This window comes from Phodopus roborovskii, unplaced genomic scaffold, assembly GCF_943737965.1.
Source record: "Phodopus roborovskii unplaced genomic scaffold, PHOROB, whole genome shotgun sequence".
Taxonomy (NCBI): domain Eukaryota; kingdom Metazoa; phylum Chordata; class Mammalia; order Rodentia; family Cricetidae; genus Phodopus; species Phodopus roborovskii.
In genome coordinates, this window is record NW_026126469.1 from 11,574,239 (window position 1) to 11,597,562 (window position 23,324).

The 23,324-nt window shown below is 37.0% G+C and overlaps 1 protein-coding gene across 2 annotated transcripts in view; it reads left to right on the top strand.

Annotated features, from left to right (window-relative positions):
- Positions 1–943: 943 nt before the first annotated feature.
- Tp63 (tumor protein p63) overlaps positions 944–23,324 on the top strand; it is a 198,849-nt gene continuing 176,468 nt past the window's right edge. For both annotated transcript variants that reach the window (XM_051191239.1, XM_051191241.1), the window contains exon 1: positions 944–1,082. In XM_051191239.1, coding sequence (XP_051047196.1) covers positions 1,021–1,082 — 62 coding nt within the window. In that variant the 5' untranslated portion in view covers positions 944–1,020. The remainder of the gene's footprint in view (positions 1,083–23,324) is intronic.

A 23,324-nucleotide genomic window follows, 5' to 3' on the forward strand; every position in this document is an offset into this window, starting at 1 on the left:
TGTCTGATAATATACTAATTCTTAAATGTATGAACATGTTAGATTTTATGTAAAAGTAGGTCAAAGGAGATTAAAGACAGCATAGGTGAGAACAACTGATAAAGTTTGAAATAAACTTCATTTTTTTCCATTGATAGGCAATTTGAAATAATTCTAAGTAAATACCTAAATAAAATAATTTGAAACACTAAAATGAAGTATCAGTTCCCACTTTAACATCACATTTAGAATACTATTACCTGCATTTGTATGGATAAAATAAATCAGTAATGGCTATTTTATTTGGGACGGAAAAAAATTCTAAGGACATAGGCGTGATAACTCTCTCTCTAGCTGAAACGAAGAGTGAGTTCTAGGTTAAATATAATCAAGGAATTTCCCTGTCTTTGCTATTTGAGATTGTGACCACAACAGGCGGTTGGCTGAAAGGAAGGCTGAAGGGGGGAGGTGAGGGAGGGAGAAGACTGAGAAGAAAAAAAAAAAGAAACTCTCCTAAGCTCCGCAAAACATTCTAGCCCCAGTAGCAGTGACAGCAGCTCTGAGTCAAATCAGGATCCAAATACAAGGCGGTGTTATTCAGCTGGAGCGAGGGGGACATTTATTAGCTCAGTCCTGGCTCCTCAGATTAACCTCTGATGCCATTCATGCCAACACCCAATCACGAGCAAGATCAAAAGTTCGGAGATGCCTACAAATTGGCAACAAGTGTGGCCACTCGACGTCAAGGGCTCTAAAACAGAGGCAGAGAGGAATAACAGCTTTAAAGAGGATGCCCAGCTGGTAAGAACCGACTGTTTATGATGCTCTAGTCCCTTGAAGAGTCTCATTGGCTGAAAGGAAGAAATGCCCCGCCTCTCTGCAAATCTGAGTGAAGCAGGGAAGTGTCTAAACTTCTATGTCTGATGGCATTTGACCCTATTGCTTTCAGCCTCCTGGCTACATACCTAGATATTCTCAGGTGTATACGTATACTTTATAGAATTGCTTCCCATCTGTTGGTATCAAAGAGAGTTGAAGGAAATGAATTTTGAAACTTCACGGTGTGCCACCCTACAGTACTGCCCTGACCCTTACATCCAGCGGTGAGTTTAAATATGACGTGACTTCTGTCAAAACTGAATTGGTGTGAAAACTGAATTGGCGTGCCTGTGTATTCCGAGTGTTTCAGTTGGGTACAAAAAAAGCTACTCCTTGTTTAGTGAACACGAGGGTACTACTTTGGACTTTGTGGACTTAAAAGTGGTCTGTGGGCATCTCTTCTAGAGAGATAATTTTATTTCTTGAGTTACTAAGTATCAAAGTTTGAAAACATCCATATAATTTTAAAGAAATTGTCATACCACTGGATTCAATAAGAGGAGAGAGAGAAAGGGTGGGAGAGGGGAAGGGAGAGAGAGAGAGAGAGAGAGAGAGAGAGAGAGGTTGGTAGAAGATGAGGGAGGACCTGAGAGATGTAGGAGGTTGAAGGAAGGGAATGAGTGTGATCATTCTCAGAGGAATAACCAAAACATTGAAAAATTGTCACATCATTTTAATATGTCTAAAATACTAAAATGTCTTAGTTGTCACACTCAGTCCACACCTACCCAAGAAAAAGAAATTTCATTGGGTAGGGATGTAGTAATCTATTGGACAACCTTCAAGTCAAAATAAACACTGGAAATTGTGATTTGTATCTTAAAAATAGATGGCCATTGTTATATGAAACAGATTGTGGCTTGTCATTTTAGCTCTAAAGAGTATTTTCTTTTTGATTTGTTTCAAAACAAACATCATCTTTTGACAGATATGACTTCTAAAACCTGTGATTAAATTGAGTTTTATTTGTGTTTGTGGAAAAATATTTACCTAGCATGGAGAAGGAATACTAGTGAGAGCTCACAACTGTGTGCCTGTGTCGGGGGAAGAGACTGTTTCAAATTAGAGTTTGCTATTTTTAAACGGGTAAATGAAATCTGAAGAGTGTTTCCCCTGTGAAGTTATGGGAGACATTCACACCATACAAAGCAGTGTGATGCTGTTAATTTAACGGCATGAGATTTGAGGTTGGAATTTGGTACTTTGTATAACTAATGAGAGAGGTCCCGAGTGTTTAAAACGGCGGGGTTAGAAAGGGGTTAAACTGACACTTGCCACCTGTGCCTGCTGGAGGCTTAGCCTTGCCTGGGATTATGAAAGACTTCTGTTTTCATCTCTGTAATTCGCTCTCCTGTAGGGTTGACTCTTTCTCTTCCTGTGAGGTTTCTGGTAGGAAAAGTGGAAGAGGAAAGATAAAGGGAATGGGGGGGGGCAGCAAAAAGGAGACTACAGATTCAAAGGAGAGGGAGACATGACAGAGGCAGAAACAGAGAGACTGTTATTGATCTCCCAGGTTGAAACTGGAAATGTGAATGGTCCTCTGACTCCTCTCTCACTCTCTGTACAAGCTACAGTAGTAGCAAAAACAAATGGATCCAGAATCTGTCTTCTTCGATGACGTAAACATTAAGTTTAGCTGGACCTGGGCATAGGAATGATGACAAAGCAGTATATCCAAGATTACTGAGTCTTCAAAGACCTTTCTCCAATCTCAAAAACCACCCACTCCATTCACCAGCTTTTAGACCCACATTTCTAAGAACACAGCTGTGACTCAGCAGCAACTTTTATAATGTTCCCTTCTGGGCCCTTCCTGAAGACTGTGTTGGGTTCTCAGCAGCTTCACAAATCCCTAGCTTTGTAGATTAGATATCCCCTTCCATTCCTTATACAACCTTCTGCAGGCATTTCTAGTGCTGGATCAGAGAAATGCAAATATAGAAATACTAGAAAAGAAGTTGCTTTCCCGTAGACCTGATGACCTAGTAGCTCATGGAGCAATGGAACCCAAGTTTTCAACATACAGAAAAACCAAAGCAATAAAAGTCTTCTTAAATAAGTTTCAATTTTAGAGTGCTCTCACTTCAGTAGATTTCCAGTCTGGGAGAAGGCACAAGAGTACATGCAGGGTTTGAGACTGTGGCTAAAAAGTCTGGGAACATTTATAAACATTTTAGGTTAAAATCCCTGTTCATTTATAATAAAAACATAACTATCAAGAAACACAGAAGAAGGAAATCTGGCTACTAAGCCTCCTTTTGTAAAACACATGCCTACGAAATTTCATGTGAAAGTGGGTGTGTTGTGCTCATGCTTGTAATCCCAGCACTGAAGAAGCTGAGGCAGGAGGATTGCAAATTCCAGGCCAGCTAGAGAGCTCTTGTCTGGAAAAAAACAAACAACCAAACAAAAAGGTATGATGTTCACTATTGACATTTGATTAACTCTACAATACTTACATATTTGATATTTAATGTCTCCTTAAATATTTTAACCTCAGTGAATAAATTAGGAAGTGAAATATTACAGGGGAGAGAAGAATTATGGTAGGGGAAAACAATTAAAATATATTAATAAGAAAAAACACTATGACAACTCAAGAATCCAGCACTGTTCTCTTTGCTGTTCAATGGGTGAATAGCATGAGTTGATTATTCTAAGCAGACAATCCTGGTAGTTCTCAGTTTACAAAATCTATTTTAAGAAAGACCAAATTTAATCATTCCATAATCATAGTCATCTACATACTTAAACTTCTCTTTTCTGACCTTGTCTTTGAGAGAACCCTAAAGACACATTTTGTTATTGTTGTTGTATTAAGAGAGGACAGGATAGGTTGGTATTTTTAACTCCAAGCTAGCTGTAATTCATTAATTTCTTATTTTATATAGAATAGAATGAATAGCAAGTTGTTATTGCTAATTAATGGATACTAGTGCCAGTCCCAAAAGGACAGTTTAAACACACATTTCAAAGTACTATGAGCTACTACAGATTTCACCCTCTTTTTCTTTTTCATTTTTTCTTTTTTTCTTTCCACCTGAACATACTGATGTGTAATGGATTTGGTTGTGTTCTGAATTAATACTAATTTACTTCAGTCTTTGCAGAAACTTTTCTGAAAATGAGAAAGACGTTTACATCTATGGGGCTTATTATATTCATATTTTGTGATATTGGCAGTTACACAGAATAAGAAAGGTGGATAAAAGTTATAAAGTCTGTCATTTGATTTCCGACCCAATTTTAACAAAGATATCAGAGCATGAATAAATGGTGCAAAATCAGCAAATAAGTCAGCCTGTTAATTTCCTAATAAGCAAAACATATGCACATAGGTTGTTTTTTGCCAGTTAAATACTAGAAATGATATAAAAGTCGGTACCTTAGAATTGAAGTCACTGTTTACTGTTTGTGATATAAATTGTGTCCTTTCTATTATTTTCTTTTTAGAATTGCTATCTAGTTTGTTTAATACATTTTTAATCCATTCTGTGAGGTATTCAATTCTTTAAAAATATCTTTTCATAAATCAAGCCTATGGAAAAATAAAGATAAGTCAACATTACATTTTGAAATGATGTGATAATTGAAGTTTGAAAATAAAATAGAAGTAAACATCATTACAACTTGATCCATTTATAAAATATTGTGTATTCTTACACAGTAAACCTCTATGGAAAAGCAGTTCATTAGGCTGAAACATACTAAGAATGTTTCTCGTGTGTGTGTGTGTGTGTGTGTGTGTGTGTGTGTGTGTGTGTGTGTGTGAATTTTGTTTTACTTACTTAAAGGTCAACTTTATTAACTGTGCTTTCTAAATATATCTTAAGTGGGAGGGTGGTGCTTGTCCACTTACAGTGGAAGACCATTTCCTTTGTGTGATAAAACTCACCTAAAGGCAGAAGCATGTCTGGTGTGGGCGTAGTCATTTGCCCTCTGCCCTCTCTGGCATCCTTCTTGCTCTGGGACAAGGCAAGCTGGTTTCTAAGGATGGCATTGACAGCTCCTCTGCTTTCTCCTTTCTGATTGACAGCAAACAATGGGAACAGCAGGAAGAAAGTGAGCATGTGTAGCCTGACCTTAGGATATACCTACTCTGTCTGATTTCTTGTTGAGCTTCCTACTAAAGCATGCAGACCTTGTGAGAAGAGTTTCCCCCAGGCTCACGTTTTAGAACAATCAGTGTCTTCTCTCTTTTTCTTTAATGTTTAATGTAATAAACACTTACAGCCTTTGCTAATTTCAGGGAGTCACAACATAGTTATTAATGCTAATTACAGTGAGAATTTAAAAAAAAAAAGATTGAAAACTATGTGATTTTAGGAGAACTTCCCAAATAAATAATACATATTTAATGTCATTTCTAGTGTTGGATAAAGAATGGATCTGTGTCTTTCAATGAGGAAATCAGAGTTGGATTTCTCTAATGATTAGGTTTACATAGTTTACAGATCATAAGAAGGCCTGCACATTGCAGTTTGCTCATCTTGCCTAAATTCTGTTCTTAAATGAAGCAAGACCTAGGATAGGAACAATTAATACACTCAATTAGAGAAAACATTGACTCATAATTTATCTACAGGGTCTAATATATATGTCAAGTACAATCATGAAGAACTACTGAACTACTTTAGCTTCTTACCACAATGCGATTATAATTGTCTATGTTGCTTCGGAGATTCTAGCCCATTTGAATGTTCTAGGGACAGGGAAATTTCTCAACACAGTGTGTATACATGTCAGAGAACTGGACTATAGTGCCACCTACAAAATCATCCCCTTACAATTGTCATGAAGTGCTTAGATTTTCAAAATTAGGGCTCATGGCAGTTGAGATTGAGTCCTTCCATGTGCAGTTCTCAAGGACTTTGAAAACTAAATACAAGCCAGTTCAACTCTGAAATGCACCTCCTTCAGCGATCACTTCCAACCTGTGTGCTTCCTCCCCACCCCAACACACACAATTCAATGTACATTTAACAATCAAGGTCACTATACTTTGAATATCATTTTCCATGATGGCATGATGGCCATCAGAGGAAGCCACATCCTAATCTCTGGAATGCATGAATAGACTATATTATATGGCCAAAGGGAATAAGGTCACTATTAATTAAGGATTCCAATAGCCAACTTTGAAACAGATTAATTTGGAATGCCTACGTGCATACAATGCAATCTGAAGTGTCTTTAAAGATAGAAGAGTCAAAAGTGATATAATATTAAAAACACAATACAACGTAGCTGATTGGTGGCTTTGAAGATGGACGAGTCATGAGGCAAGATAGACCGGCAGCTTCTAAAGGCTGGGGAAGTAAGGAAATGAATTTTTCCCCAGAGGGAATGAACCTGACAACACCATGCTTGATTTCAGGCATTCTGTAAGGCTTCTGACCCGTCAAACTGTAACATAAAGAATTTGTGCTGATTTCCATCACTAAGTTTGTGGTAACTTATTACAGCAGCAATAAGAAATGAGTCTGACTACAGGTTGTTTTTATCTTCAAATCATAGAGAAAAAAAACTATGTCTTTAGTTTATTTGACTCAAGTAGTTCTCTTTATTGTCATCTTGATTATGGTGCAGAGGCAGGGGTCAAGAAGATGGAGGAGATGCATTCCTAGATTTCAGGGTACCGCAAGTAGGATGCTGTGTGTGGAAACAATGGAAGAAAAATACCAAAATCACATGTGTTTAAGGGTGCTGGAAAGGCTGTCAAAGGGCAGACTTAGAAGCAGCCATTTGAGAGAGGGGGAAAATGGAGTAGTGAATTTTGTTATGTGAAGTTCAACTTGACTTCTTGATGGTATCCCTAGCCCCCTGAAGCCCAAATGTAGAATTGGTAAACAGGGTTGGTACATAGTTATTTGTGATTTTTTCCAGGTATGGAGAGAAATGTTCTGTCCATACTTGAGGCTGGGATCAGCAGGTTGGCTGGCATCTTGAAATTGTGTAATATACAAAAATGATTTGATTTGCATGGTTACCAGGTCACACATGAAGAAACAGCTCTATATCTCCCTGTTCTTGGAGGTTCCTCACTCATCTGAGATTTGAGATAGAGAAATTGAGTATAAATGAAAGGAATGAAAAATCAGCATTTTTATCAAGTATTTTCAATGCTTCCTTCACATGTACACTGCGACCTAAGTACAAGAAACTTACACCCAATTCCCCCAAAAGAAGCTGAGAACAAAAATGTAGTTCAAGATGTGTCTTCCTAGAGAAAGACCTCATGGTGTCACTTTACTTAAAAGGCAAATGGATTGTAAGATTAAAGTGACAATTTCACTGTGTTCCAGGACAAGAAAGCTAAGTTTCTGATTAGCTGTTTTGAAGCTCAAATTTGTCTTGACAGGGCTCTCAGCTCCTTTAAAGAGTTCACAAGGACTAGTCCTCCAGCAACAAGTGATGGATGGATAAAGCACTGTAATTATGATCAAAGGCCACCAACTCCTGCCTGTGTAATTACGCATTTCCAGGCTTCTGAAAGTCACTTTGTTCCATTGAAAAGAAGATGAGAAATGGACACAAGTGATGTGTGCTTATTGGTTAGCCAAGGTTTTGAAAATGGCACTTATTAATTTTTTTCACCTGAAGCCATAAGAATTGGGAGACTAATTTAGGTGGCAAAAATTAATTATGACTCCATACTTGTGTTTATTGGTATTATTTACCTTCCCCATTCTCACTCCTCTCTCCCTCTAATTATGAATTCAACTTTCTGAAAATTAAATTAAAACCACTGAGGCTGAGAAAGAAGAATCTAAGGACTCACATTCTCCTGACACTTTCAAATTTCGATTACGTTTTATCATTTTTGTTTCAAATGAGCAAACTTAATTTGCTAGGTTCAGCAGCAAACTGCCATTCTCAAATTCCATTAACTTCCATCATCTCTTATAATTGAAGGCAAAATTAGTGGCATAAAAATAGTAAGTCCGAGAAAGTCTTTTGAGCCAAGAAACACAAAGTGGAACCAAGTGTGATAATTTTATCGGCCACATACTTATCTAGATGTTTTTAATGTAAGCTTGTTATTAGTTGTTTAATGGCCTCAAATGAAGTAAATAATAGAACACTACAAGTGTATATCATAGGATAGTAGTGTGATAGAGACATTAGCTTTTAATGCTACATAGTGTGTTACACCTCCAGTTTGTTGGTTGCTGGAGCTTCACCAGTGTGGTCATTCATGGTCAAGCTTTGGATTGTGTTTTTTATAATAATTTGGTTTTGATTTTTGTTTTTTTGGTTGATTGTTTTCTTTGGGGGGTGAGTTGTTTATTGTTGCTTGGTTTGGTTTTTTTCTTTTCCTTTTTTTTTTTTTTTTTTTTTTTTTTTTTTTTTTTTGGTTATTTGAGATAGGGTTTCTCTGTATAACAATTCTGGCTGTCCTGGACCTCATTTTGTAGACAAGGCTAGCCTTGAACTCACAGATATCTGCCTGAGTGCTTTCTTAAAATAGTAAATGTAAATATTTTATTTAAAAATAATCAGAAAATTGGCTTTTCTTTCCATCTTATTCAAGTTCACAGATACCTCTACTTTCATGACTAAATTTAATAGTGTCACTTATTTCTTAATTACAACTTAGAGTACATGAAAAAGTTTATAGAGAGAGGCCCTGCTTCCTTTCTGTTTGTCTACGACACTGTGCCCATCTCTCAATATAAAAAATAAGTGATGTTTCTTTTTAACACTTGTTTTTCTTCAGACAATGAAGGAAAATGCTATTTGATAGGATTTTTCTTCTCAAATTAAATTCTTAGCAATAGCTAGACTGTGAGTAAAAATGAAGAAGTTTCATTCAGCATCGTGACTACTGAGTCTAATCAGAAGAATCTGCTAGATTGGAAGTGCTTTTCTCTAGTGTCCTGTAGAGGCTGTTATGAGTTCTACTGTGATGTCTCCAATACAAGGGGATATGAATGAATGAATGACTTAGCTGGCGCTGAGATGTGCACAGTGGTACTGGCCCTGCTCTCACATAGTCAGTGAAAACTCCCATGCTTCTCTGTCTGTGAGTGCACTACCAGTCCTTCTGTGTGGAGGATGAGGTCTCACTTAAGTCTTAACACATATGCACATACATTTTACCTTCAATTCTTCAACAGAGTGGAATTAAGACTTTTTCTATTAATTCTTCTCATTTCTATTGTATATCTTTCACATAAACTAATGATATTTTTACAGCATGATGATACAAAAAAAACTTTAAATAGCATAAAATATCAGATTAGTTTTTAATTAGTTCAAAACTGTACTCATTTCTTAAGCTAAAGAAAGAAATTTTACAAACATCAAAACTATGAGGCTAAGAGAATTTTATCCTCTTTGGATTTTATAAAGGTTTTGTTTCTAGTTCCTGGGTTGCTAACCACATTTTAAAGGAGATTTGTTTTTTGGTTTGTTTTTTTTTTTTTTTTTTTTTTGTATTTTTTTTAATTTTTTTTATTTTTTTAATTTATTTTATATAAAAAAGTCCAATTAAATGAAAACAAACATTTATACACAATATTTGGGAATTTGGGCGTCGTTCTTTCCAAACTACTTCCTGCTGGTAAGGGGCGCTGTCATGGGGGATTTGAAGAAGATTCAGAAATCCTGGCTGTAGTCTGTAAGGCTGCTTTGTCCAGCTGTTTTGAATGTAGGATTAGCTTGTACTCTGTTTCAGGCGGTCTGGTGTGATCAAACCACATTAGTCTGGAAGGAATCCACATCTTTTCATTTTCTGTGGAAACAAAAATAGAAATCCTTTTCCCCAGTAACTTGTCCTTCAACTTAAATTTTGGAGTCAAAGCATTTTTTTTTAATTTAATTTATTATTTTACATGTCAATCCCAGTTTCCTCTCCCTCCCTCCCTCCCTCCCTTTTACCCTCTCTGCTCTCTCACATGCACTCTAACCACCCTCCCCTCCCATCTCCCCACCCCAATTCCATATGTAGGGGAATGCCATCCAGGTGGGGTCATGTAGATCTGACAGGTCATGTGAAGTAGGGACTAGGGCTTCTCTCCTGTCTCTAGATTAAGGCAGTTATCCCTCCATGGGGCATGTGTTCGCAAAGTCCTTTTGTGCACCAGGGATACATCCTGGCTCCACTGTCTGAGGTCCCTTAGACTGCTCAGGCCTTCTGGCTGAGACCCATATTCAGGGGGGCCTGAGTCAGTCCCATGCTGGCTTCCCAGCTATCAGTCTGGTGGCCTGTTAGCTCCTCCTTGTTCAGGTCAGCTGTCTCTTTGTGTTTCTGCAGCCTGGTCTTGTCCTCTCCATCTGCATCTGGGTTCTAGTTCAACTCAGTGTTTATGTATGGGTGTTTGATCCTGTTTTCAACAGGCATTAGTTGAGGGCTCCATAGAGAAGTTTTAAAGGAGATTTGTAAATAATGAATATTTAAATAAACTGATAACCATTGTGTGGTTGGTGGAAAGGAGACAACAGTTAAAGGGAAACAAAGATGTCACAAAGCCTCAATTCCATTACAAAGTACAAAGATAATCAATAAGTTTTGTAAGTATCCATTAAGTGCTAGGTTCAGGAAATACGATGAAGACTCTAATAGCTATGAATCTTATTAACTATTGATTAGAAACATTACAAGCACTTTCCAATTGTCAGGTAACTCTACATCTCTAATATAAGTCCCTGCACTGGGATTCTTCTAATCAATGCAGCTTAATACTTTGTTATTATTTTATGACATTATAGCTTGTTTAATCTTATTATGTATCTAGATTGTATACAACTACTTAACCTGCCCAGGGTAAATCAGTTGGACATATATATGTAGTCTATTGATCTCTAATTCCTTATGTTTCATAGAGTCAACACCCCTGCTCATAGTCTTCATTAGGAATGACGTGTATACTAAATTTGAGACAGATACCTTAAAATATAGTAACTGTTCTAACTCTTGAGAAGACATGGACTTTTAAAATTGTTCAGCATGGTGTTAAGGATTGAACCCAGGGCCTTGTGCATTCTGGGTAAGCACTGTAGCACTAAGCTGTAGTCCCAGCCCTGGAGACATGATTTTTTAAGAGATCATTTTCACTATTAATATAACACCACAGAGCCAACATTGAGGGGAATTATTTCTGTCTGGAGAATAAAAGTTTTCATCTGAATAACAGAGACCTCCCACGTAGGCCTTTCACTTTGAAAGCTTGGAATTACTCAGTTTGGAAACTTGAGGCTGAGTATTCCAGAGGCCCTCCCTTTTAATTGATTTTTAATGCAATAATTTCATTCCCTGTCAATTCACAAATCCCGTTTGCTAACTTCAGCTTTTGAAATATGCTGAGTTCTACACACTGTAAACCCTATCAGACTAATTGCCCTCCCCGCCCCCTTCTCATTAAAAATGTGCTGTTTTCCACAGTGTAATAATTTAACGCCTAATGATCTGAACAGGTTTATTCCAGAAAAACTCCATGTTTGCTGGAACCACAGAGATCACATTGGCTTATTGAAGCTCAAGACAAAATAAGGGCCTTTATCAAGTATAACATTGTCATGAGGCCTCTTTCCCTTTCCACAGGATCTTCTTCCAACTCATCAGAACTACATTTTTCTTTTGATGACCTTCTTGCAATACTTTCAAACAATCTACTGCTTCTTCAACTCCAAGAGATCTAATTCCCACTCCATTCCTATTACCAACATGTCCAGCTGTTACCAGCAAAACACCTCCATCTTTAAGTGAACAGACAAAGCTGGGGTTCCTCTTGGGGCAATGGATGAGTAGAGGCTAGAGAACAAGTTAGGCAAGTTTTTTAGTTTTCAAACAAGCAAAATAATAAGGAAAGTGAGCCTTGCAGGAAGAGAATCCACTACCCTGATACTTAAGATCCTTATAGCTTTTACTGAAGTTTAAGGTATAGCCAGACAAACATGAGCCTTTGGATGCAAAACTGGATTCCTTTCTAACACTTTTGCATACATACTGAATGAACATTGGTGTTATTGTGGAGGGGAGGTCTCATACCTGAACACTGGCTCATGAGGGTGAGACCATATGAGAAACCTGTATGAAAAGACCCTTTCACCCATGGTATAGAGATAATATAATAGTCGCCAGAGCTGATTTTCTTAGTGGTTAGACCAGCTTACATCTCCACTAGCAATGTATAAGGGTTCCCTTTTGGTAGAATCCATTCCAGCCTTTGCTGGTTTTTAATGATCACTAATCTAACAGATGACACAGAATCTCAACTTTTAATTTGCATTTATCTCATGGACAGTAAGGTTCAACATTCTATCTTGGAGTTCTTGGCCACTTGTGCTTCATTGTTCATGCTATATCTCTTTCATTGTTCTACTTATGGGTGGGTGACTTGACTTCTTGTTTAGTTATTTCAGTCCTTCACATGTGGTAGATACATAGAGACTGACAGTCTCCTCAGCTCTTACAGACTGTCTTCACTAGATTAACTGTTTGCTGTGCATAAACTACTTAATTTCACGAATCCAACTTGTCAATTGCTGCCATTATTCTCTAAGCACCTAGAGTTCTATTCAGAAAATGCTGCCTATGCCTATATAATGAGGCATTTTCCCTTCTTTTTCTTAAACAGCTTTTGAGTTTGGCTTCTATATTGACATTTTTTGACCCATTTGCAGTTAAGTCTTCCACAAGGTGGAAGATAGGAATCTAGTTTCATGCTTGTACTTATAGATACCTTTTACATCACATTTATTAAAGAGACAATCTTGTCTCTAAGGTGTTTTCAGAGTCTGTAGAGGTTAATATAGATTATCAACTTGACAGGAACTAGAGCCCCTTAGGAGACAAAATTCTGTGAGGAATTTTTCAGAGGCTTCGATGAGGTGAGAAGACCCACCCTAAATGTGGGTGTCAAAGTTCCATGGGCTGGGTTACTGGACTGGAGAAAGAGGAAAAGGGAGAGTTGAATACTACAATTCCTCTCTCTTCCTCTGTCTTCCCTTGACTAGGACACACGTGATGAGTCATGTCACACACTACCATTCCTTCCCTGCTACTTCAATTGTTCCTTCAAACTAGGAGTCCAAATAGATCTTACTTTGTTTAGTTTTCTTTAGTCAGATATTTTGTCACAGCCACAAGAAAGGTTGTAATGTCTATGTCAAAACACAGTGACTACAGCTGTATGGATCGGTTACTTGGATAATTTTTTCTGTCCCATTGATTTGGTGTCTGTTTTGTGTGGTTTCATGCTGCTTTATTTATTTTGCTGGGTAGTAAAATCTGTAATCAGGTAAGGTGTCTGCCTCAAGCATTCTTTTCACTCAGTTTGCTTGGGTATCTTGGGTCTTCTGAGCTTCCACATGGATTTTAAGGATTTTTTTTCATTTAAGTAAAGAATGGAAATTTTGGGGGAAATGCTTTGCATCTACACATTATAAATTTTACAACATAGCCATTTATACAATATTAATTATTCCAATCAATATGCTTCAGGCATTCTTCTATCTTACAGTTTTATTCAATATCTTCAGTGTTTAAAAGCTTTTTCTGAGCTTATAGAAATTTTGTTTCATTTTCATCCTAACCACAGTTTTACCTCCCAGTTCTACTCCTCCCAACTTCTCCCCCTCCATTTTTGTTTGGAAAAGGGCAGGCCTCTCATGGATATCAACAAAACACAGCATATGAAGTTGCAGTCAGACTAAGCACCTCCCCATGTATTAAGGCTGAGCAAGGTGACCCAGTAGGGTCCTAAAAGCCATCAAAAGAGTCAGAGACAGCCTCTGTTCCCATTATTAGGAGCCCTACAAGAAGACCAAGCTACAAGACTGACCCATATACACAGAGGTCTAGGTCAGTCCCCTTTAGGCCCCCTGGTTGTTGATTCAGTCTTTGTGAGCTCCTATGAGCCCAGATTAGTTGATTCTATGAGTTTTCTTGTAATGTCCTTGGCTCCTCTGTTTCCTACTATCTTTCCTCCCTCTCTTCAGCAGGATTCCCTGAGCTCAGCCTAATGTATGGCCATCAGTTTCAGAATCTGTTTTCATCAGTCTCTGAATAAATGCTATTTTTGGGCTAGGCACCATTGAGTATAGCAGACTATCATTGGGCATCATTACAATTGACATTTTTTCCCTCAAGTTCTGTTTGTTTCTATCCTAGGACTTTGGGTCATTCAGTCTGTAAGTCCTGGTGCTCTAGGCAATTTCAGGGGTGGGGTTTACTATCATGGCATGGGCCTTATGTTAGACCAGTCATTTGTTGGCCACTCTCTCAATCTCTAAGCCACCCCTTACCCCAGAATATCCCATAGGCAGGACAAACTGTAGGTCAAATGTTATATGGATGGGTTGGTGTTCCAATCCCTCCACTGGAAGCCTTCCCTGGTCACAGGAGATGGCCAGTTCAGGTTACATATTCACTACTGCTAAGAGTCTTAGTTGGGATCATCCTTGTAGATTCATTCCTGGGAGATTCCATTGTGTTGTGTCTCTACCTAACCCCAAAATGCTACCCATTTCCAGTCTTCTCTTTCTGTACTTCCCATTCACCAACCTGATCTCTCCTGTTGCCATCCACATCCACCTTCAGGCCACTCACAAAATTCAATGGAACTAGAAAAAATCATCTCAAGAGATGTAACCCAGACCCAGGAAGACAAATGTGGTATATCCTTACTCATAAGCTGTAAAATACTAGCTGTAAAATAAGGAATAACTGTGCTACAATCCAGACTCAGAGAGACTAGGTAACAAAGAGGGTTCAAGGGGGGACACTTGGATCTCCCTGGGAAGGGGAAATAAAGTTTTCACTGTAGAGTTCTTATACTTTCTTGGTTAAGTTCATCCCAAGAGAATTTTCTTTGGGTGAGAAATTAGGAATGAAATTGTATCGTTGATTTTTTTTTCTTTGCAAGTTGTTATTGGTGTACAAACTTGCATGTTGTATTAGTGTCAGGTTACTTTGCTGAAAGTGTTTATCAGATGTGCAAGTTTTCTACTTTTGGGGGTCTTATCTGATGTATACACTCACATCAATTTCTAATAAGGATACCCTGTTTCCTTTCTTTCCCATTTTTACCCCTTTTATTTCCCTTCCAGGAAATATTGCTTTAGCCAATTCTTCAAGCACTGTACTGATTAAAAGTAGAGAAAATGGACACGTTGACTTATTCTAGGTTTTAGTGGACATAGTCCAAGCTTTCCTCCAATTGTTATAATTTTGGTTAGGGTTATGTTCTATAAAGCCTTTTTGTTAAGATATATTGTCCCTATCACTAGTTTCTTTGGTGCTCTTTCCATGAAGGTATATTAATTACATTATAAGCCTTCCGTATGCCTATTGGGGAAATCAGCTCTTCATCAAATGTGGGGTTGGTGAAGATCTTTCCCACTCTGTGGGTTCCCCCATTTTGTGTTGTTGTTGACTGTGTTCCAGGATTTTTTTTTTTTTTTTTTTTTAGGCATTGTTTCTTTCTCTTTATTGAATTCCACTTTTAAATCCTGAATTGTCCTGGATTGTTGGGAACTACGTTTATTTAGTCACAAGATAATGCCGTAGTTGCCATTGTTCAAACAATGCCATTCAGTTTCAACCAGTGATAACCTTAAAATTAAACTGCCAGGTTTCATTGTTCATAATTAAAGTGACATTTGGCAACATCATCTCATAGATCCCTTTGTGGAATAGAGACAGCGTATAAATAATAGTCTTTGTCTAACACTTTCTCACCTTCAAGAACTCAAAAAGCTCTGACAAATAGATTCCAATTTCTTTGCCAGCCTGCAGGTGGGTAGATTATCACACACAATGGGGTTGCCTGTTACCCAGACACTAGCACCAATGTTAGAGTCCTTCAGGTTAATATCTTAGAGTTACAATGGCCATCCTGTCATTCTGGTCTTTTCTTTGATAAATCAAGGCTTAAAAATGTAGACACCACTGGAATACCAGAAATTTCTAAAAGTGTGAAAAAAATCTATGTGAAGGCACTATTTTACATTTCTGATTTTGATGAGCAGTTCATTAAAGTTATTAATAAGAACCATAGTTTAGTAACTTTGCCCAGATATGGCCTAGCTTCCTCTGATGTACACACTGAATACTATGATCCAGAGGCTAGACAGCCAAACCATTAATTACGTTTCCTTGGAAAACTTTTGAATACTTCATATGACTTGTTCTTAATGACATGGAAGATGTCTCTCTGGAATTTTAACATCTTTCTTTTTTATTTCATCTCTCAAGCTGCCTGATCATTATACATTATGAAAGCCTTCCCAGGAAGGCTTGGAACACTTTTGTGGTGGGACAAAATTTGATTCCAAATATTACTGGTTGAATATGGTACAGTGGTAAGATGAGCGGCAGCTGTGTAATTTGACCTTGTATTGATCTCCCTATAGCTGATATTCTGCAGAGGGCCATAGCCATACATATCAGACATGCCACGGCTACAGTAGAGACTCTATGATCTGAATCTGCACCCTTCTTACTGTTGCCCTACCTTGACTGAATAAAAACACCACTTTCAATAACCCAACTAACTCTTTTTTCCTTTTGGAGGATCAATATAATTGACAGACTTGCCTCTAGGTATGGGTGGTAGTCATTCTCTTTGGTCACTTTGGTCTCTTTGGTCAGATCCACAGAGCTCCACTCATAACAGACTATCAGTCTTATTTCTGGTTCTAAGTTACCATGATTATGTATCACCATTATGAATTATCTTCTAAAATCCTCTTTTAGTGCTAATCCACAAAACTGATAAATTGATCTGGAAGGAATCAAAACAATGTAGTCTTTTTTTTTTTTTTTTTTTTTTTTAATTCATGTCATGAGCCTGTCATTCTATTTTTTCCACCACAGTATGCTAGATTTCTGAGTATCTCTTTTGACCCTACTTGGAACTTAACACCTTTTGGGATGTATGGCCGTCACACTTTTGTGAGCATGTTTCTTTCTTTTAAAGTTTTTGTTCAAAGATGTTGAGGCTCTTGCTTGTTGTTCTGAAACCTTTATATGTTTTAAGAACTAAATATCATTACTTTCTTATTCTTTGTCATTTCAGCAGCCAAACAATATGGTAGGAAGAAGCACCTTGAGTTTTTCCTAGTCATTCGTTGAATCAGGAGGGAAATTCCTGAGTTTCAATGATTCTCCTTGTAGGGTGGAAGAGATTAGAGAGTTGGATGAGTATGTCCTTTCCCGTATGTTCATGCTTTTCATGGTAAATGCTATACTCCCAATCTCCTATTGATTTGTGAGGTAATTTTTTTATTAGCTAAAAATGGGAAACTGTGTCTTAATTGCCAGTAATATATTTTAAGTATAAAACCACTTAGAATTATCTCCCAAAATACATGAAACTAATACTTAGCTAAGAAAAAATATATTAATAACATACTTCTCTGAAGTCATCATTCCAAAGACTCTAAATTACAGGTGATGTGGCAAAATGAAAAACACATTATTAAACTGAAATGAATGAGAAAGAAAAATAGCATATGATCCTCTGTGTTACAGTTCAGTAAAATCACTCTAATTTTAGCTTAAAAATAAATATTTTGTTCACCAGCTTTGCTGTTAGAGTGCTAACAATTTTATCTTACTATGTCACAAACTCAATAGAGGATAAGATTCATTTAAAAAAGTCTTTTAGTATATTTTAAAATTTATCTGCATGAATTCATTCTAGGAACTGCTTTTCAGTTGAATATTTCTGGTGAGACATGCCAGGATCCTAGGTATTCCAATGTCAAAAAGGTATTTTTCAAAAATCTCTAAGTATCAATAAAACAAACCAAACAAATGAAAGATCTGAAATATTTTATATGTATTATTGACTTAGCAATATAGCTGTTTCCTAGAAACCAAGATACTCTTCTCCAGGGTTTCAACATATCATATCTAGTTTCAAGTTAGACCATCCTATTTCCCAGTGTCACAGACTCTCAGTGAATTCCATCTTCATCTTTGTGATCTGGAAGGGATTTTAATCTAAGAGTTAGTGGGAAGAAGAAGCCAGACTTTAGCTTGTGCATTATATTTGGAATACCTGGTTGGAGGATCATGCTCCCATTCTTGTGGTTCTTGAAGCTATAACACAGCAACAGGTTCTATAGCAATTTTAATCCATCAGAAGGTGACAATACCAGACTCAAGACTGTCATAGACCCACAGGATTCAGGAGAGAGCAAGTAATGTTGTTAGCAACCTTTTAAGTAATTTTAGCCTATTGGAACACAGTGTAAATGGACACTGGGAGTAAAAATCTTTGAACATGATTTACAACTCAGCTCTCTCTTCTTCCTCTCTGTTTTCTAAGAAGAAACAAGTGAAAATATCAGCAGCTTTTCTTACACCCGTCAGCTACTGACTTTTATATTTGAGGTATTCATTCCTTGGAGACAAAGGTAGTGGCTCTGACTAATGTTTCCAAATATCCGTACCTCTGTTTGAGAGCATCATTTGAGCTCTGCTCCATAGCAGTCTCAGTAACAAGTGGATAATACAGCCTGGAAGCTTTGCACAGCTGTTGTAAACTATAAGGTCCATGTCATCTGCATCACACAGTAATGAAGGACATTGCAGAGGAACAGATTTAGACAAAATCACCCCTGACACATCTTATAGAGGGGACGGTCAGAGCTTATAGTGTTGATATTATCCCCTGAAATCCATGGGGTCTGGGTGCTAAAGAATCAGCAAACTGTCTGTGCCAGGCCTGAATGCTTTATTTCATTCCTTCATTCACTCATTACTTATTTCAACAATAGGATTCCTGTATTTTTCAAACATAATATTAATTATTTGGGTAATAGAAGCAAAAATTAGATATCATCTCTTGAATATCTGTTTAGTTTGTAGCTCAGTTTATCACCGGAACGTTTTAATGACCTAAAACATAAAGATTAAAATAAATGAGATGTTAAGTTACAAGTCTAACACTCTGTATAGCTTTGAACTTCAAACTTTCTTAGACCTAACTGATTTCTAAGACCATATTCTTTTACTTTCTCTATACCACCATAATATCTGCCCTTAAAAGACATACCGGTTAGGGGGAAATGGGTATATGAACAATAACCATGGCCCAGCGTCCCCAGAAGTATTATTCAGCCTGAAACCATTTACTGAAGGACAATGTTATTACTAAAGAGTTTTGAAGTTGGATTTATGAGATGCATAACTCTAATTATTGTTTTTCCTTCCTCTCTCTCCCTCTTTCCTTTCTCTCTCTTCCTTTCCCTCTCCAAAACCATGGTTGAAGCTAAAAGTCATTGACTTCTGATCTTACATCTCATGGAAAATACCATATTTCAATGTAATTTTTCTTCTCTCATGTTCAAGTTTTAATAAAATACAGAAATAAGAACATTTATTTTTGTGTTTGGCAAAATATTGTAATGTTTCCAGGAAATTATTTAGTTTTTAATTTAAGTATTAAATATAATAATATTTCATGTCATTTAATGGTAAATGCAAATAGTTCTATTTATTTTATATGATATCTATAGGCTCTTTACCCTTTCACATGTGCACATAGTTTCAGAATATAAATTTTATAAAGCAGAGAGGTGATAGCTGGTGGAGACAGAGGTGGGACTAGAATGCACCTGCTTCTGGCAGCTTAGCATTAAAGTTTCGGGAATTTGGTGAGTCAGTTATGAAGTATGGTCATGCTTCTAAAAATAAATTGTATTTTTCTTACAATAAAACAAAAGCATCTGTAAGCAAAGGCTTACCTCTTCTATACTCTATATGCAATGATAACATTTTCAATGTTTAAAATTGACCATGTTTGGAATATTTATATGCTGGAAGTTTGTAGGTGATACAACTCAGAAGTCTTTTCATTTTGAGATCCAGTTGTTGAATGTGTATCAACAAACCACCAGAAAAGGGATCATTACCAGTTCTGACTGGGGAGCTACCCACAAAGCCTGTCATAGTTGGGTGTTATCATCCTACACTTATACTTAGGAGACTGCTTTTGAACTTATGAGGTCCAAGCTTTTATACCATGTATAAACTCCCATGCTAGCTGGAGTCTCAGTAACTGAAGGCTGAGGTGAATATCATATTTGTAGCCATTGTAATTTTTTTTTTTTTTGCAACTGAAGGGCTTTTTGGAGGACCAACATCAGTATGCTGAGGATGCTGGAGAAGGAAGCTGGGAAAAACCCAGGTTCTTGGTCATGCTATTGAATTAATTAATTCTAGAATCATTCTTCAGGCATTTTGTCATGTGAAACATATATTTTAAAGCCACATTTAATTGGGGTGTATATTCCTTGTAGCTGAAGGTAACCTGACTAATATACCAATTACTCTTTTTATAGATAAAAGTAAGATAATTTCTACAGCCAGGACAGTTAGCAAAGTTCACATAAGGTCTTATTAGCACTTCTATTTTCAAAGCTTGTCTTTTTATTTTTAATCTTAAGTACAACTTTGAATTAATTATAGCTTCCAGTATATGAAAGTGTTATTTGAACCTAGGTCCTTTATGTGAAATGCAACCAGAAAGGAACTGTTAAAAGAGTATGAACATTCTGAATGTATGTTCATATAATTATGAGTACCAATGACTGTGATGAATATTTAATATAGAATATAGTCAATAGAGTTCTCTTCAGCAGAGGAAATTACACCACAATCCAGCCTTGCAAATGTGTGTGGAGTCCATTAATTTTGGAAGTTGTTAATACCATATTTATCAAATATAGCATCAGCAAGCATGTACCCATTTAGAAACAGATGAGTCACATGTAATTAAACATTATCACTATAATTCTTTGGAAATTCTAGAAGTTATAGAGACAACACAAAATACCTTAGTATGTTATTAAACTAAATGTGATCCTTTAACAGAGAAATACCATGCTGTTGAATAGGAGAGAAGGATTCATTGACTGCAAGTCCATACCGCTGAAGATTTTTATAGATAGCTCAGAGCTACTACTATGAAAATAGGGACTGCAGGTGCTACTCTTGGGAAACAGAACTGTGTGAGGGGGGATTCTTGTAGCAAATATGATGTTTCATACTCTAGCCAAACCCACATTTGAAATGTTCAAAGTCAACCACTATCCTGAATTCAAAAAGTATTCTAAGGAGAAGAGACGTGAAAATAGAGATGATACAAGTGTGTGTGTGTGTGTTGTCCTAAGATTGAATAAACCAAATATGATAATATAACAAATAGCATAATATTGGCTGATGTGTTGGTTCATTCGTCTTGTGAGATGCTAGTTCACAGGTGAAAAACAGCTAAGGAAACTGAAGTTTGGGGGAGAACTGAATGGTAAATTTCCTAAGTTAATGATACCTAGAAGGCTATCTTTCCAAGGACATGAGCATAATAGCATCTTTGGTTCAGGGTCTATGTAAATTGCTTGTACTCTCAACATCTTTACAAAATCAAGTACATTTGCAAAACAGGGGGTTTAATACTTTCAAAGGACAATAGAGGGAGTATTTGTTTGTGACCATGCACAAGTCATCTGATATCAGGCAAAATTTTCTTAGAAACTGTTTTTACACCTTTGAGAAGCTTCTGGTTCTTAAAAATAAGGCAACCCAATGGTAAATCTCAAGGTTGCCCCAAGAATCTGCCCACGTTTCCTAAAGTGTGAGCAAGGAAGCTCGGAAGCAAGCAGAGATATACAGTCCCACCAATGTTACCTCAGAGATGGGAACTCAGTTTCTGAAGGAGGTGAGATGTAGGAGAAAGCAATGAGAAGAATCCCTTGAGCTGAATAAGGCCCCTGGGGCTTGTGCTTAGGGATAAACCAAGTCGAGTCAAGTGTCTTCATTTCAAGTCGAGAGTTGAACTTCCTAAACTCAAGACAAAAGAAATACTGGAGGCAGATAGTAAGAATCCATTCCAGACCTGAGAAAACAGAGACAAGATTCCACAGTTCTGGGAGGCTGTGGTATTCCAGTGCAGCCAGAGTGGAAAACATATATCCAAGCATAAAGCTGAGACCTGAGAAAGACCCAGACCTTGCAATTGAGCAGAGGTCAGCATTTTCTTTTTCTGCAAATAGCTAGAAGGTAACTAATTTCTATTCTTCTTTCCTTTTGTATCTTCCTGCTCTGCTTTTGTGGTGCCAGAGCATCAGTAGACAATCCATAAATGAACAGGCATGAGTATGCTCTAATAAAGCTTTAATTACCAAATCACCAGGTGTAGGTCTAGCTTTGACCCACAGGCCATAGTTTGCTGACTCTGGTTCTAGAGTAAGGCCCATGCTGCACCTACTCATTAAAGCCTAAAGCTCAGCTTTGATAATCTCCACAGGAGAAGTTTATGTTTACCAAGTCAGAGAGAGCTGAGAACACTACCCCTGCACTAATGCTAATGTATACCACAAAAGGGAAACTAAGAAAATAGAAGGTAATGCTACTGTTACCTTTGACAAAATGTACATTTTTTTCAAAACTAATATCTAAATCCAGTATATTTAAATCACATCAATAAATTTTTAAAAATTACTGAACAAGAGAAAAAATGAGATTAAGAAAAATAGAGGTTGACCAAAACCTAAAGCTGTACTTAGAAAACAAAATGTTACAAGAATTACGTATTAACAATCTCAGTGTACAAAAGAACAATGGTTTTTTTTTTAATTTTATATAACAGTCCAGTTAAATGAAAACAAACATTTATACACAATATTTGGGAATTTGGGTGTCGTTCTTTCCAAACTACTTCCTGCTGGTAAGGGGCGCTGTCTTGGGGGATTCGAAGAAGATTCAGATATCCTGGCTGTAGTCTGTAGGGCTGTTTTGTGATTTTTTTATGTGACAGATGAAGACCTCTAAGACGATAAATGAAAAGCACAAAATTGCATATATAGCAAAAATGTAATAGTTGAATATTATATTTCAAAGGTTGATAATACACACACACACACACACACACACACACACACACACACACACAAATACCCAGTTCAGTAGGATTTTTAAAAGCAATTCATCTTGAATGTAGATAAATCTAGTTAGGAGTTATGGCGATTTACTAAAGTCATGGGGTTGTAAGTTATCCTCCAAGATTCATGACTTCACTATCCCACCTTTTAAGTGGGTCTTAAGTTCAGTTAGAGAGCTGTTGGCTACTACCAAAGTATGTGTGCCACTACTGCACCTTTAGGATTATTATGCCATACTGATTATTGACATACTTCATAGCTATTAGGACTGTTGATTGAGTCCCTCCCTTGGGAGTTTGTGTGCTGCCTTCTGATAACATGAAAGCTACTCCTCGAGGAGCTGTATTCATAGAGTTCTTAGACAACCTTGACCAATAATTCAATAGTCATCCCTGAAATCATTCATATAAGCAACATTATACAGACTGTGTAAATTGTACGTAGGAATGTATATATATGACAAGAATTGATGAAGAAAGACGCCATGATTTTGAAAGGCAGCAAGAAGGGATTTATAAAGAGATTTTGAGGGAGAAAAGGAAAGGGTAAAATGATAAGCTACATTATAA